The sequence below is a fragment of the Gigantopelta aegis genome, chromosome 4 (genome assembly GCF_016097555.1).
Source record: "Gigantopelta aegis isolate Gae_Host chromosome 4, Gae_host_genome, whole genome shotgun sequence".
NCBI lineage: Eukaryota > Metazoa > Mollusca > Gastropoda > Neomphalida > Peltospiridae > Gigantopelta > Gigantopelta aegis.
Genome location: NC_054702.1, coordinates 46,496,225 through 46,510,069, shown reverse-complemented (window position 1 = coordinate 46,510,069; position 13,845 = coordinate 46,496,225). Strand labels below are relative to the sequence as shown.

General features: G+C 40.3%; 1 protein-coding gene across 1 annotated transcript; it reads left to right on the top strand.

Annotated features, from left to right (window-relative positions):
- Nucleotides 1-387: 387 nt before the first annotated feature.
- Nucleotides 388-12,835, top strand: LOC121370767. The gene is made up of 5 exons (XM_041496222.1): nucleotides 388-473; nucleotides 3,903-4,017; nucleotides 4,485-4,597; nucleotides 5,520-5,590; nucleotides 12,617-12,835. Exons 1-4 carry the CDS (start codon nucleotides 440-442, stop codon nucleotides 5,576-5,578), a joined length of 321 nt encoding a protein of 106 aa, XP_041352156.1. The 5' UTR covers nucleotides 388-439; the 3' UTR covers nucleotides 5,579-5,590; nucleotides 12,617-12,835.
- The last annotated feature ends 1,010 nt before the right edge of the window (nucleotides 12,836-13,845 follow it).

Below are 13,845 nucleotides of genomic sequence, written 5' to 3'. Positions count from 1 at the left end.
TATATATATATATAATACACAAGTAGATACAAAAGTAACTAAATAGATAATTTAACTGCATAAAGGCCGCAGTCTTCATGTTTTGAAAGTTCCCATCATATCCCGCACCTTGGTGTACAGAGTGATAGCATACAAACAATAATACTTGATAATATCTGACTCAATATTACGGAGTCAAAAACTTACAAAATCTCAAGATACATTTGAACTTTTCGGTCTTAAATCCATGACAAATCTTGCCAATACAAATAGACGACTTGTATTAAATGTGAACAACACTCCCGTGCGTCACAAAACCAAGGCAACAGCGCACCTGGCGTGAAACACATGCCTTGCCTATAAAACCTTCACATATACTGTCGACATTTCATTACTGTCTCTGCTAGAGTCGAATACATTATATCTCTCTTAGAAAAGACTAAAACAAACTTCTCCAAAGATGAAAAATGCTTTGCTGGCCATTGCTGCCTTGGGTAAGTATAGTTACAGCAGATTTGGCATTCCACTCACTCTTTCTATATCTCTATCTCTATTTGTCTGTTTCTGTTTGTCTTCCCCATCTCTTCCCCCCTCCCCCCCCCCCTCTCTCCCCCTCTCTCTCTCTCTCTCTCTCTCTCTCTCTCTCTCTCTCTCTCTCTCTCCCTCCCTCCCCCCCTCTCTCTCTCTCTCTCTCTCTCTCTCTCTCTCTCTCTCTCTCTCTCTCTCTCTCTCTCTCTCTCATTCATAAACGTTTCAATAAAGTCGCGCCTTTTTCATGTATTACAAACGATATTTAATCTATAATATGTTTAAAATTTAATTTCAATTATTTAAACAAAATTGTTACAGTTGGCAGGCTATGAATTTAAAACTTCCTAATATGTTTTATAAAGATATTTAAAATTATTTAGTACTATAGTTACATGCCAATTCATCGGTTCCCTTTTAACGGGTGTTGCTTAAATGAGGTCTATGTTCCTTCAGGGTTAGAGTTAGTTGAGGGAACATAGAGCTGAGGGAACATAGGCATGACGCCGCTTGAATAGTAAGGATTACACCATATTCTCTACCGTCTCCATGCCACCGTTTAATAGAAAAGTGCATTTTCACTGAACTGCACTGTTTCTTTCACGAAATTAACAATCCGGGAGAGGTCAGGTTTTGGAGTACGAAGGTTCAGATGATGCCTAATAGAGGTCCCTGTTAGTCCATGTATTGATAATGCCAGTTTTCCTACTTTTCTTTGCTCGGTACCACTAATCCAACTAAGGTTCCAGTATGCTGTCCCTGCTACATACCAGCTGGATTATCTGCTGGTTAGTATAGTCCGGCAAAACCATAGCTGAACCTGGATATTTTGTACATAGTTTGTTTTTTCTTGTTTGGTTTGTGTAGCCGATGGTATCTCTTTTGAGATTCTGCCTGATACACTACGGTCACCATAGAGGGTTTTGAGAAATTCAAGATGGCATCCAAGATGACCTCCATTTCATATGTTTGGCTATAACTTCCACCTTATTGAACCCAGAATGATACTTTTGGTGTTTAGTCAGAAGTGTTGTGGGTCATATAATTAGAGAACAATCAACTCGTTACCCGGCAATACCCTTTATCTTGCACTCGTGAATTGGTGTTGCCCTTCCGGAGCCTTACCCATTATCAGTCTTTTTTAAAACGATACTGTTATTGAAAACAAGTTTGCAAGATGAGAACAAGAGACAGCGCTGCGTCATAGCTGTGACGTACGTATCCAGGGAACATTTTGTTTAGAATCACGTCGCTATTACCAACGCAAGCTTCAGAGATCGGCTATACAGTTTTAAAACATTAAACAGTAGTTGCTAATCAATTTTTTTGTGACTACAAATATTGACCATCAAGATTTTGAAAACAAAATGTTCCTTGGTATCGCTGATGATGTAAATTAGTTGTTGTCATGACTGCCACCCTGGAAACTATTCTCACATTTAATTAACCGCTGTCAACGCCTGTATATAGTGAAGCACTGACTATGACGTCAACACGTATCTATGGGAAGAAATGTTGTTTTGTTTTCTAGGGAAATATCGTTTTTCTTTCCCCGCTTCTCGCTGCCCATATGGGTAATAATCCATTTTAATTATTTCCTAAAAAGGTTTGGATTTACATAATAGGAAACTCAAGATAACCACCAATATTGTTACATATTTATATTTTGAATATATAGCATTCATACTTCAAATAAAGCTAGGACGATACTGTTGAGTCTAGTTATAAGTTCTTGAAATTTAGGAATCAGTTTTTAACATTTACTACACTATGTGGAATTTCAAGAGGCCGAGGCGTGTTCAAAACGCTAGTGGTATATGAGCACGTTAAACTACTTACCTACCTACCTGCAGTTCAAGTTATCCCTAGTCCAGCTACAAACGCGAATACTACATATGGTGGCACTCTTGCACCCACGTTTGATTATATGTTAGACATAATCTGGAGTGAATTCTGTATTTGTTTTTGTTATCATGGTACTAACAAAGAAACGTGTCAGTTTTGGAGACACTGAAGAGTATTTTACTCGAGAGCCAAATGATCCCAGGCTGATGGTCACATGAATCAGCCCCAGTGCCAACATTGATGTCCGGTTCTGGTTCAGGTTCAATAGGAACAGTGAGAGCAACCACATCAAAATCATTACAAAAACCCCCACAGCTTCTGGTTTAGCTATCCGTGGGGACATCTATAGTCCTTCCCACAGGGAACGCTTTTTTTTCATGCTAGAGAATTTACTACAAGTTATTTATATCTGAGCTGATTGTTTTGTAATTTGCAAACAAAAATAGTATTTCTGAGCTGATTGTTTTGGAATTTACACACAAAAAGAGTATTTTTTAGTTATTTTAAAAACACCTTTATTTTTCTTCTTACCTCAAACCAAACTGAAATTATTAAAGAAAACAAAACTTGTGTAGAAGGATGGGACGGTCTATAGTATCTCTTTCATCGATTGGTAATCCTTTGACCAGTGGATGGTCAGCTTGTTTGATGGATAAAGTTGTAGCAAATCAGTGTTGAAGGTATTGGCACCCAAAACAGGATGGGCCGATCGTACAAAGCGTGTTTTCGACTACATGTATTTATTAAAATGCTTAAACACCTACGCTTAAAAAAACCAGGGTTCGTAAATTCTGCGTGATATGCTTCATCATCATCATCAACTACAGAGATCAATCAGCAACGACAAACATTACCTGAACTGGATCCCGAGCTGTATGTCTGAACAAGTACTCGTGCAGTAAGAATAACTGCAACTGCACAATATTTGGTATCTGTAACAATCCTGGGCCCCGTTCCACGAAGCGATCTTAGCACTAAGATCACCTTAGTGCATAAGGTAGCTATCACTTAAGGTGATCTTAAGGCTCAGATCGCTTTGTGGAACGGGACCCTGAACAACACTGAACGACTAAACCGTTATCCGCGTTCAAGTCGAAACAGGCGGGACGTAGCCCAGTGGTAAAGAGTTCGTTTGATGCGCGGTCAGACTGGGGTCGTTCCCCGTCGGTGGGCCCATTAGGCTATTTCTCGTTCCAGCCAGTGCACCACGACTGGTATATCAAAGACTGTGGTATGTGTTATCCTGTCTGCGGAATGGTGCATATAAAAGATCTCTTGCTATTAATGGAAAAAGAAATAGCGGGTTTTCTCTCTAAGACTAAACGTCAAAATTACCAAATGTTTGACATCCAATAGCCGATGATTAATAAATCAATGTACTCAAGTGGTGTCGTTAAAAAACAACAAACAAAACAAAACGAAAAAAAAAAAAAAAAAAAAAAAATCATGGAGAGATGAAAAATCAAAACAAAATTTCCAAGTTTAGTGAAAATATTTCTCATTTAGCAGCAATTGTAGTAGATGTTAATACAAGTTTCATTTTCATACAGCAGGTGTGGTTGCCATGGTAAACGGCATATGTGATGTTAAAGACGCCAAGACCTGCCAAGTTATGTTTGCGGACCAACTGTCGGCTGGTGGTCGCAATATGGACAAATTGTGCATGTAAGTTGATTGCAGTTATATTTTACGACCTAGAATAAGAAAACCATCTGTTTGTCTGTATCTATGTGTCTTAGTGTGCATCTGTGTGAGTACTTGCACGCGTTTGTTCGTGCATGTATGCATGTGTGCATCTATCTATCTATCATAATATATATATATAGGAGAAGGCCTAGTAAGTTGTGTAACTTGTGCTTAATCCATTTGTTCTTTAAAAAGCAATAAAATATGTTTCAGTCAATATAATTTTAACACTGACTGTATTTAATGTATGTATCACTGTGTGGTTACTCAGTTACAGCGGAAGCAGACGTGTACCGATTTTTCGTATGAGGGTTTTCCAATTCCAATGCGACAGCGGGTTTCCTCTCTCAATATCTGTGTGGTCCATAACCACATGTCCGATGCCATATAACCGTAAATAAAATGTGTTGAGTGCGTCGCTAAATAAAACATCCCCTTCCTTCCAGCGCACAAAAGGACCTGATCAAGTGTCTCGAGCACGCGGCGTGTACCGATGAGATGGTCTTCAAGTCCGTCATGAAGGAGGCAACAAAAAACATGAACGCCCTGTGCAGCAGTGGTAAGTTTTTAACGACAACACTAGAGCACATTGATTTGTTTTTCATGATTAATCATCGGCTATTGCATATCAAACATTTGGTAAGTCTGACATAGTCTTAGAGACGAAACGCGCTACTTGTTTTGTAGTAGTATCAATGGGATGTTTAATGTGCACCATCCCACAGACATGATAGCACAAACCACGGTCTTTTATATACCACTCGTGGTATAAGCCCAATAAGCCCAGGGACGGATTCCAGACCGGCCGCGTATCAGGCGAGAGCTTTACCACTGGGCTACGCCCACCCCCTCCCCAACCCTATGGCAAGTGAGTCCAAGATCTGGAAAGATGCTATCTTTATGACAGAACGCTGGCTGAGGTGCGAAGAGACGTAGAATCCATAGCCTCGGGAACCCCCGCCCCCATTATCAAACAGTAACCCACAGCTGGATCACAAGACAGTGGTATGTATTGTCCTGTCTACGAAAAAGTATATAACTGATCCTTTGATGTTTGTGATGGGAGCGAGTTTCAAGACTCTCTCTGTCTCTGTCTCTCTCTGTCTCTCTCTCTGTCTCTCTCTCTCTCTCTCTCTCATTCTGAATAAGTAAACTTGTTAAGTGCTCGCTCGCACGCTCTCTCTCTCTCTCTCTCTCTCTCTCTCTCTCTCTCTCTCTCTCTTCATGCTGAATAAGTAAACTTTGTTAAGTGCTCTCTCTCTCTCTCTCTCTCTCTCTCTCTCTCTCTCTCTCTCTCTCTCTCTCTCTCTCTCTCTCTCTCTCTCTCTCTCTCTCTGTCATGCTGAATAAGTAAACTGTGTTAAGTGCAACTGTTAAGCCCATACATGTCTGATAGTTGAGCAATAACAGCGGTGGCGATGTATGCTCGTAAATACATATGTTCACGCATGCAGACTCTTTTTAGTTGTTTTTCTTTTCAGGCGCTACCATGATGGTCTCCGCCATACTGGTCGCTCTTCTTCCAATCCTCTTCAACTGAATGAACGTTCAGGTAAGACGAAGTGGTTGTACTACAAGTACTAGTTTAAGAGGTGGATGGCTTTAATCAGGATTGAAGTTAAGGAAGGTTTGTCGAGCCTACTTTATGTAAAAAGTGGTGCTGGTTCAAAAAAAAATAAAAAAAAATAAATAATAATAATAAAAAATAAAAAATAGGATCCTTATTGACCTCAATTAAGAAAAGCTTGAAATATGGCCAAAATCATATATTTGCTATACCAACGGTCTGGTGTTGCCATAGTGTATCTAATATGCTTCTGAATATTGGCCAACAAATCTGTCCAAAGAATAACTCTCATTAATGTAGCCATATTTCGACCATATTGGCCAATTTGTGGCCTAGAATAGTTATTTGCTATAAGAACACTAATTATATTGTACTCGATATTAATAATATGTAAAAACTCATCAAAAATATCATTCGTGGAGCCAAATACAAATACAAATTATAATTTGGCTTTTTATGACTATCAGTGTTCAGTTTTAACCAACCTACTGTGCATAGATTACACAAAATAACTTTACATATCAGTAGCGTAGGAAGGTGCCATGCCCCCCCCCCCCCCTTGGGGTACATCCCCTACCCCCCTTGCCTCCACCCCTCCGCTTCCTACGCCTGTGCATATACAGTGACCAAATCCTATATTTTAAAGTAAAGCTTGGTAAAACAAATTGTTTTAGTCACTTTACCAGAACTGTCATCTTTGAATCAATATAAGTATTGCCGTGGTCGTCGTCGTCGTCGTCGTCGTCATCATCATCATCATCATCACCATCACCATCATCTCTATCTGCAACATCGTCAGTTTCCATGGTATTCAAAAACCAAATTGTTTGGCCAGACCTTGACCAAGAAATAGTACTGTAAAATATACAGAAGCTCATTAGATATAATATGGTAACACCCGACCGTTCATATAAAAAAACATACCTGATTTTGGCAATATTTGACCAGAAATTGGCCACGATGTCAATTTTGTCTTATCTGGGGTCATTAAGACTGCTCTCGGTAGGCTCATGGAACCTTCCTTACCCAAATCTCGTTTTAAAGCAATTTACCTCTTGGAGTATAGTAGTAGTAGTCGTAGTAGTAGTCGTAGTAGTGGTAGTCATAATAGTATAAGTAAGAGCAGCAGCATTAGTCTTAGTGGTAGTAGTGGGTGGTGGTATTATTATTATTATTAGTAGTAGTAGTAGTAAATATGTGGTGGCGGTCGTCGTAGTTGTCCTAGTAGTGAAAATAATACAAGTTAGTGGTAGTATTGGTGGTGGTGGTGGTGGTGGTTGTATTAGTAGTAGTAGTCGTAGTAGTAGACGTAGTAGTGGTAGTCATAATAGTATAAGTAAAAGCAGCAGTATTAGTTGTAGTGGTAGTATTGGTGGTGGTGGTGGTGGTGTAGTAGTAGTAGTAGTAGTAGTAGTAGTAGTAGTAGTAGTAGTAGTAGTAGTAAATATGTAATGGTGGTTGTCGTAGTTGTCTTAGTAGTGAAAATAATACAAGTTAGTAGTACCGTAGTATTGGTATTGGTAGTGGTAGTAGTAGTAGTAAATATGTAACGGTGGTTGTCGTAGTTGTCATAGTAGTGAAAATAATACAATTTTTGTAATAATATTATCTATATTATTAATAATTCTTTTCATGGTGCATTTGGTCTTGCCTACCTCAAACGTGCACGCACTCTCTCTCTCTCTCTCTCTCTCTCTCTCTCTCTCTCTCTCTCTCTCTCTCTCTCTCTCTCTCTCTCTCTCTCACACACACACACACACACACACACACACACACAAACACACGCATGCACGCTCGCACGCACGTACGCACGCACGCGCGCGCGGGCCAATTTGTCTCAACATGACGTGTATGATCAGTGCGAGTACAAATCATTTTTACATGCTCATATACCACTAGAGTTTCGAGCATGTCCGTCCCGGGGCCTGTCTCTGGATAGCCAGTGACTTGCTCCGGGACAGAAAAAATTAAGGGGACAATTTTGAAATTTACATCCAAAAATTAATTAGTGGGCCTTTAAAATTTAGATGCGCATCTCAAATTAATATAATTAATAAAAAAAACAAAATCTACTCATTAAATTTGGTCGCTAGATTAGATTGGATGGTCAAAAAGAAATTAGATAGATAGATAACTAGTTTAACGGGGGGGGGGGGGGGGGGGGGGGGGGGGGGGAATGGACAGAATTTTGAAAATAGCAATTAGTAAAAGAAATTAGTAGGATTAAAAAAAAAAAAAAAAAAAAAAAATTACAAGTCAAAAATAAAATGAATTGACTGCTCGGCCGAATATTTATATAATTTGGAGCATTTTTGAAGGACAGTCCAAAAATAAATAAGAGAAAGAAGAGAGGATCGGACTATTTAATAATATTAAAAAAAGAGGTAATTTCGACATAAACTTTTGAACGAAGGTCTAAATATTTAAAGTCCGACCTATATGTCCACGTGAGTGGCCTCGTTAAGGCCGTTAGGGTGCGGAGGCTGAGCCTACGGCGAGCTGAGGAGCGGTGTCACACTCAGGGACGGGAGCAGATGACGTCTCGTGGCCAAGTCTTGGAGGACGACTTCGTAGCCGGCGCCGCAGATCGTCTTAACGATTCGATGGATGGTGTTGTTCTCCATTTCTGTCAGTAGAATCGCTTGGCGGTAGATCTTCTGGCGCCGGTGGGTAACGATGAGTCCCGTCCTGTTCTCTTGTAGCCTGAGTGTGTGGAGCTCATAGTGGCATCCGTCTGGTAGTGGTTTCCAGTTCTGGTTGGAAAACCGGCCCCTCAGCTTCGCTGTATCCGTGGTGTCACCCTGCACGTAGTCGTGGAACTGAGCCTTGCATTTCCCCAAAGCAAAGTGCCAGTCACCCATGCGTGCAGGGGCGTGAGGCTGTCGCGCTGTCTAGACTGAAGGAGATGTTGCCTTCCTCTTTCCAGCCTCCGTCGCACCAACAACATCCACATGCGGCTCAACGGGAGCGGTCTGTAAAGTCGACCGCTGTACCGGAGCAGGCATGGGCGTAGAAGTCGACACAGGAGGCGGCGGCGGCGACTGGGTCATGGCAGTGTCCAGCAGGCCTGCCGTAGCGTCGAAGGAAGTCTCCGCTGGTGGAGGCGAAGTAGTGGGGGGCGGCGACGCAGAAGGGACCGCCGCCCGCTTTGATCCTCCCTGTGCCGTCCCTGGCGCATGTTCCTTCTTCCTTCCTCCTCTTCTCATCTTCTTCATAGAGTCCGCGTCGCCGTAAACCAAAGTCACGGTCGCCCGTGACCCGGTATACGCGACGCTGAACTCCAGCAAAGTCCCAAACGAAGCTATCATACCTCCCAGGTGTGTGTGTGTGTGTGTGGGGGGGGGGGGGGGGGGGGGGGGTGTGTGTTAGGTAAATCGAGAGCACAAGGTACAGCGTCTTGTCTCATCGCTAGCTCGAGTCGAAGTGGTGTATGATCAAGGGCCCGGTAACATACGTACTCGTAGCACTTATGCCAGACGTACACCACACTTACCGATTTAAACGAGTAACTCATAGGCAAATTGAGGCTCAGTTTGGGGTTCAAGTGGCAACTACCGTATTACCAACTAATTTTGATATTTATTGATAGTATATGTCCTGACTATCTCACAGGTGAAAATTACCCAGAATTCTTGTGAGGGGACATGCTCAAATGACGTCATTAAAATGGCGACCGTATTTAGTATATTTTTCAAGCAACCCAGTAAAATGGTGTAGATAATAGCATCAAATTCCGTTCATATGTTCCCAAGTGCGACAATTTTCAACTTTTCATATGAACCACTTGCCAAAATATCTTTATGGTAGCTAAATTGGATTTTCAAGATGGCCGCCATAAAGAATTATTAACATCAGTATCTCAGCACCCATGCCGCCTAGGATTGCAATTCTTTGGTCTAAACTAAAAAACATTAGGGGCAAGGAATGCAGTCATATAATTATCAAATATTACTAGCTAGATTTGGATAAAAGGAACGATATATATAGAAATATTATTGAAGAAAACAAACGTCTATTGAGCATTATCAGCTTCTTGCTGTATTATCGTTGTGTTTTAGATAGTCATTGACGAGAAACTGTAAAAGAAAAAAAACCCAGAAATGTTTTCTTTAACGACGCACAAAAGACAATCTCAATGGATTACCCGTTTTGATATGCAATAAATTAATTCATGAAAACGTACTTGAAAATAGATACGGTAATATATTGTAGTCACGGCATAAATAAACACAAGTAATAATTGCAATATGTGGAGGTATATATTATTGAATATGCTTTGCTGATATCATACGCCACTGCACAGGCATTGATTTTTTTTAAAATTAAAACTATAATTATCACAGTAACAAATACATTTCAGTACACTCCAGTGCAGCACATCTGTTACCATATCACTCCAGACTTGAAACTACACTTTCATTTGGTTAAAATGCCATTTGGTCGAACTATAAAATAGATTATTAAAAACATGAGTGAATCGCTAATCATTTAACGGTTACATCCATTTGGTCCAGTCAGATTTTAAAAACAGAATAACAAGAAGGATATAACAATAACATGTTATAAAACTATTAGAAAATATCGCATTTTAATGGACATTTTAGAGAATAATACTCGAGGAATAGTTTGAAAGTTTGAATGTACTCGAGGAATAGTTTGAAAGTTTGAATGTCATTGTGTGATTAGTGTCAATGTTATCCGAATTTTATATTAATATGAGTGCAAATAGTACCGGAATACACCTTGCTTAACATCATTATTAATAAGTCACAAAGTATTTTGAACAAATTCAAAACAAATTAGAGACATCTCATTCAATATATTAGTTAATATAATTAAACACTACCTATTTTACTATTATTACTAACAGACCCAAACGAATAAAAGCTTGGTCGTGTAATTTCAAGCAAATCCATTTATTAAGCATTCAAACGTCCCGAGTAAAGATTGTTCCGACTTGTCCATTATTATGGAGGTAATGCTATGATCTTATCTTTAAGACCAATTGCAATGAAGACGTAGACGTAATGGGGCGACACCCACTTAACTTACTGCAGGTCTTGGAGGCTACAAGTAGAAAGACTGCCTTTATCAAAATTCCATTCCCACCCCTCCAACGAGTGGGTGCATTTTGGTAACTGTTCACTGGTGAGCCATAATTTATCTTGGTAGGCAACCTGTTTTGAATGCTGCAGTCGGGCATCCTGGTGTAAATGAAATGGTTTCTATTATCTTCCCCTTACTTCGTTGACAATTTTCAGGTCGCTGAATTTATCATACAAGATAACTGTAATGCGTTTCAATAGCTGGAGATATGGACCATCTGTATCTGCTTTGGTGTAAGAGTTGAGTGACATATTGGTAAAGACACAGGTCATATATTGGTAGCAGTTCCATGCACACCAGACTGGCCATCTAGTTTTTTCCGAAAAAAGCAAAGTAGTGTTAACATCCTTTGAAGATGTTTGATGAGCAGCAAGACCAGTGATTTCACTTTAGCTAGGATGTCTGCTTCCTTGAATACCTTTCTTTGCTTTTCTTCCGTGGATGCTTTGATTACTGTTCATGGTGTATGTGTCCTATACCAACGCAAGAAGGTCGGTAGCGGGTGAAATTATGGGTTCCCCCGAATGTTTGACCCGCCATTGGGAATGATTACTCGACAAATACTATAGGATAGGGCTTGGGTGATACTGAGATAGCTCATCTGACAGAGAACACGGGACACGGCTCTGTCAATAATCCCATACCGAAATGAAAGTACTGTGGTTTCACCATTCATCTTATCATCATCTATATAATTATGTTATGTCAAAAGAAAAAAGAAAAAAGAAAAAAGAAAAAGACGTGGCTAGTATACTCATGAAATGTCGCATTACTGGTAAAAACAAGGTTCTATGAAACAGGACTGACATTTTACGTGATCCAACCAACAAAGAGGAACTATTTGTATTCTACACTACCAATACTGCCACCGTAGACTGCCACGAAGAGAAATAACCATTACGTTTGGTGCCACAGTTATTCTTCAAGCAAATGTTCGTTCAATGCCACCATGTGACTATGAGGAATCAGACACCATACTTTTAATTCATGTACAGGACGTTATTATGAACAACTGTACCAGCTATCTTGTGTCCACTCTTGACATATATATATATATATATATATATATATATTATATATATATATATATATATATATATATATATATATATATATATATATATCGTCCCAATTGGTAAGTTCCATCATTTGTTTACCTTGTGTAAAACAAATGTGAGAATATGGTTTGCCTGTGGTACAGGTAAATACTTTACGTATTATCACATCAGTGGTATATATGATGTCCCGGGAAAAGAGATATACTTGGCCCTGCTTTTTTTCCATAGCTTAATAGGATATAATACTATGCCTGCTTTCTTTGGGTAAAATGTAAAAGGATCTCACGGGGAGCATGGAACTGCTACCCTGATGTGACCAGTGTCTTTCCCCTACACCAATGTATATGCAAATTACCCACACTCCAGCTCTTCACCGTAAGTTTTTATGATAAGACCAGTGACCTGGAACATGTTGACGTAGCAAGGGATATGTTGTACTGCCAGAATGGAACAACAATGAAAACCATTTCATCACCTTATGATGCCTTACTACAGCACCCGCTATTGCTTAACCTGTGATTCATCAGTGGGCAGAATTAATAAATTGCATCTACTCCGATGGCTTAACCACGACACCACCAAGGCCGGTCAGAGGGTTTTACGTGCACATTCAGAGCAAGCAGTTGTAGCGCACGCCTGTCATGGGCACAGGTGCCTGCCTAGGCCGGCTCCTCCGTCCAGGACAGGAAAGGGTTGTGGTGGGTGGGAGAAGGGACCGCCTGCACTGGCAGGTGCAAGAGAGCACCAGCAGCCTGACCAGAGTCCGTAACAGGCGGAGGGTGGTTATGGGTGCTATGGAATTTTGGAATGTCCAGTAGTTTCTAATGAATGTTCTTTTATCTTGCAGTGCCTGGCAGTACCGAGCATGTCACGTGTTTCTGATGACAGCAAAAATCTACTGCCGACCCAGTCGTCTAATTATAGTCTTTGTATCATCTCTCCTATTGATTCGTCCTCTTTCAAATGACACATTTTCTGTATATTATGCACGCGCGCGCGCGCGCACACACACACACACAGACACAAATACACACACAATACACACACACACACACACACACACACACACACAACACACACACACACACACACACACACACACACACACACACACACACACACACAGTTTATCTTTCGTCAATAAAAAATATCACTTTGAAAGTTGTCACGTGGTTCTGTTTCTCTTCGTCATTGTTGCCGTTTATCGACAAAATCCAGGGTGTTTTTTGGAGACGAACCCTCCTGCTTAAAGAAAGAAAGAAAGAAATGTTTTATTTAACGACGCACTCAACACATTTTATTTACGGTTATATGGCGTCAGACATATGGTTAAGGACCACATAGATTTTGAGAGGAAACCCGCTGTCACCACTTCATGGGTTACTCTTTCCGATTAGCAGCAAGGGATCTTTTATTTGCGCTTCCCACAGGCAGGATAGCACAAACCATGGCCTTTGTTGAACCAGTTATGGATCACTGGTTTACACCTACCCATTGAGCCTTGCGGAGCACTCACTCAGAGTTTGGAGTCGGTATCTGGATTAAAAAAGTTTGAAAAATGTTGATGCTTTTAATAACAGCGTTGAAATGTGCGCCATGAAGGAATTAGGGGTAGTAGAGATAACTAAAATGTCTGTAGTTCAAACAATATACAAGATTGAATAGCAAATGACCCCTTATATTAACGCTACTGGTCTCTACTACATGTATTTATTCAGAAAATTTTAAACAATGTAAAGAGGACCGCTCTATAGTCCGGAGGTTGTATGGTCCGAAGGTTGAATGGTCCGGAGGTTCAATAGTCCGAATGTTCAGTAGTCCGAAGGTTCCTCGATCCGAAACACTGTACTCCGTTTATTGAAATCCAACAGTTAAAGCTGCTATATAAGGTTACCATGTTATACCATCGATTACTAACTCAAAATACAGGCAACTGCACTTTTACGTCTTGCGAATTGAATAGTAGGTGTTTAACTATTGATAGTATCACGGGGATCCTATAATACCCGTAACTGAATGAAACACGATTGTCCAAATATCTCTCCTAACTGTATATCTATTAGATCTCTCTGTAAC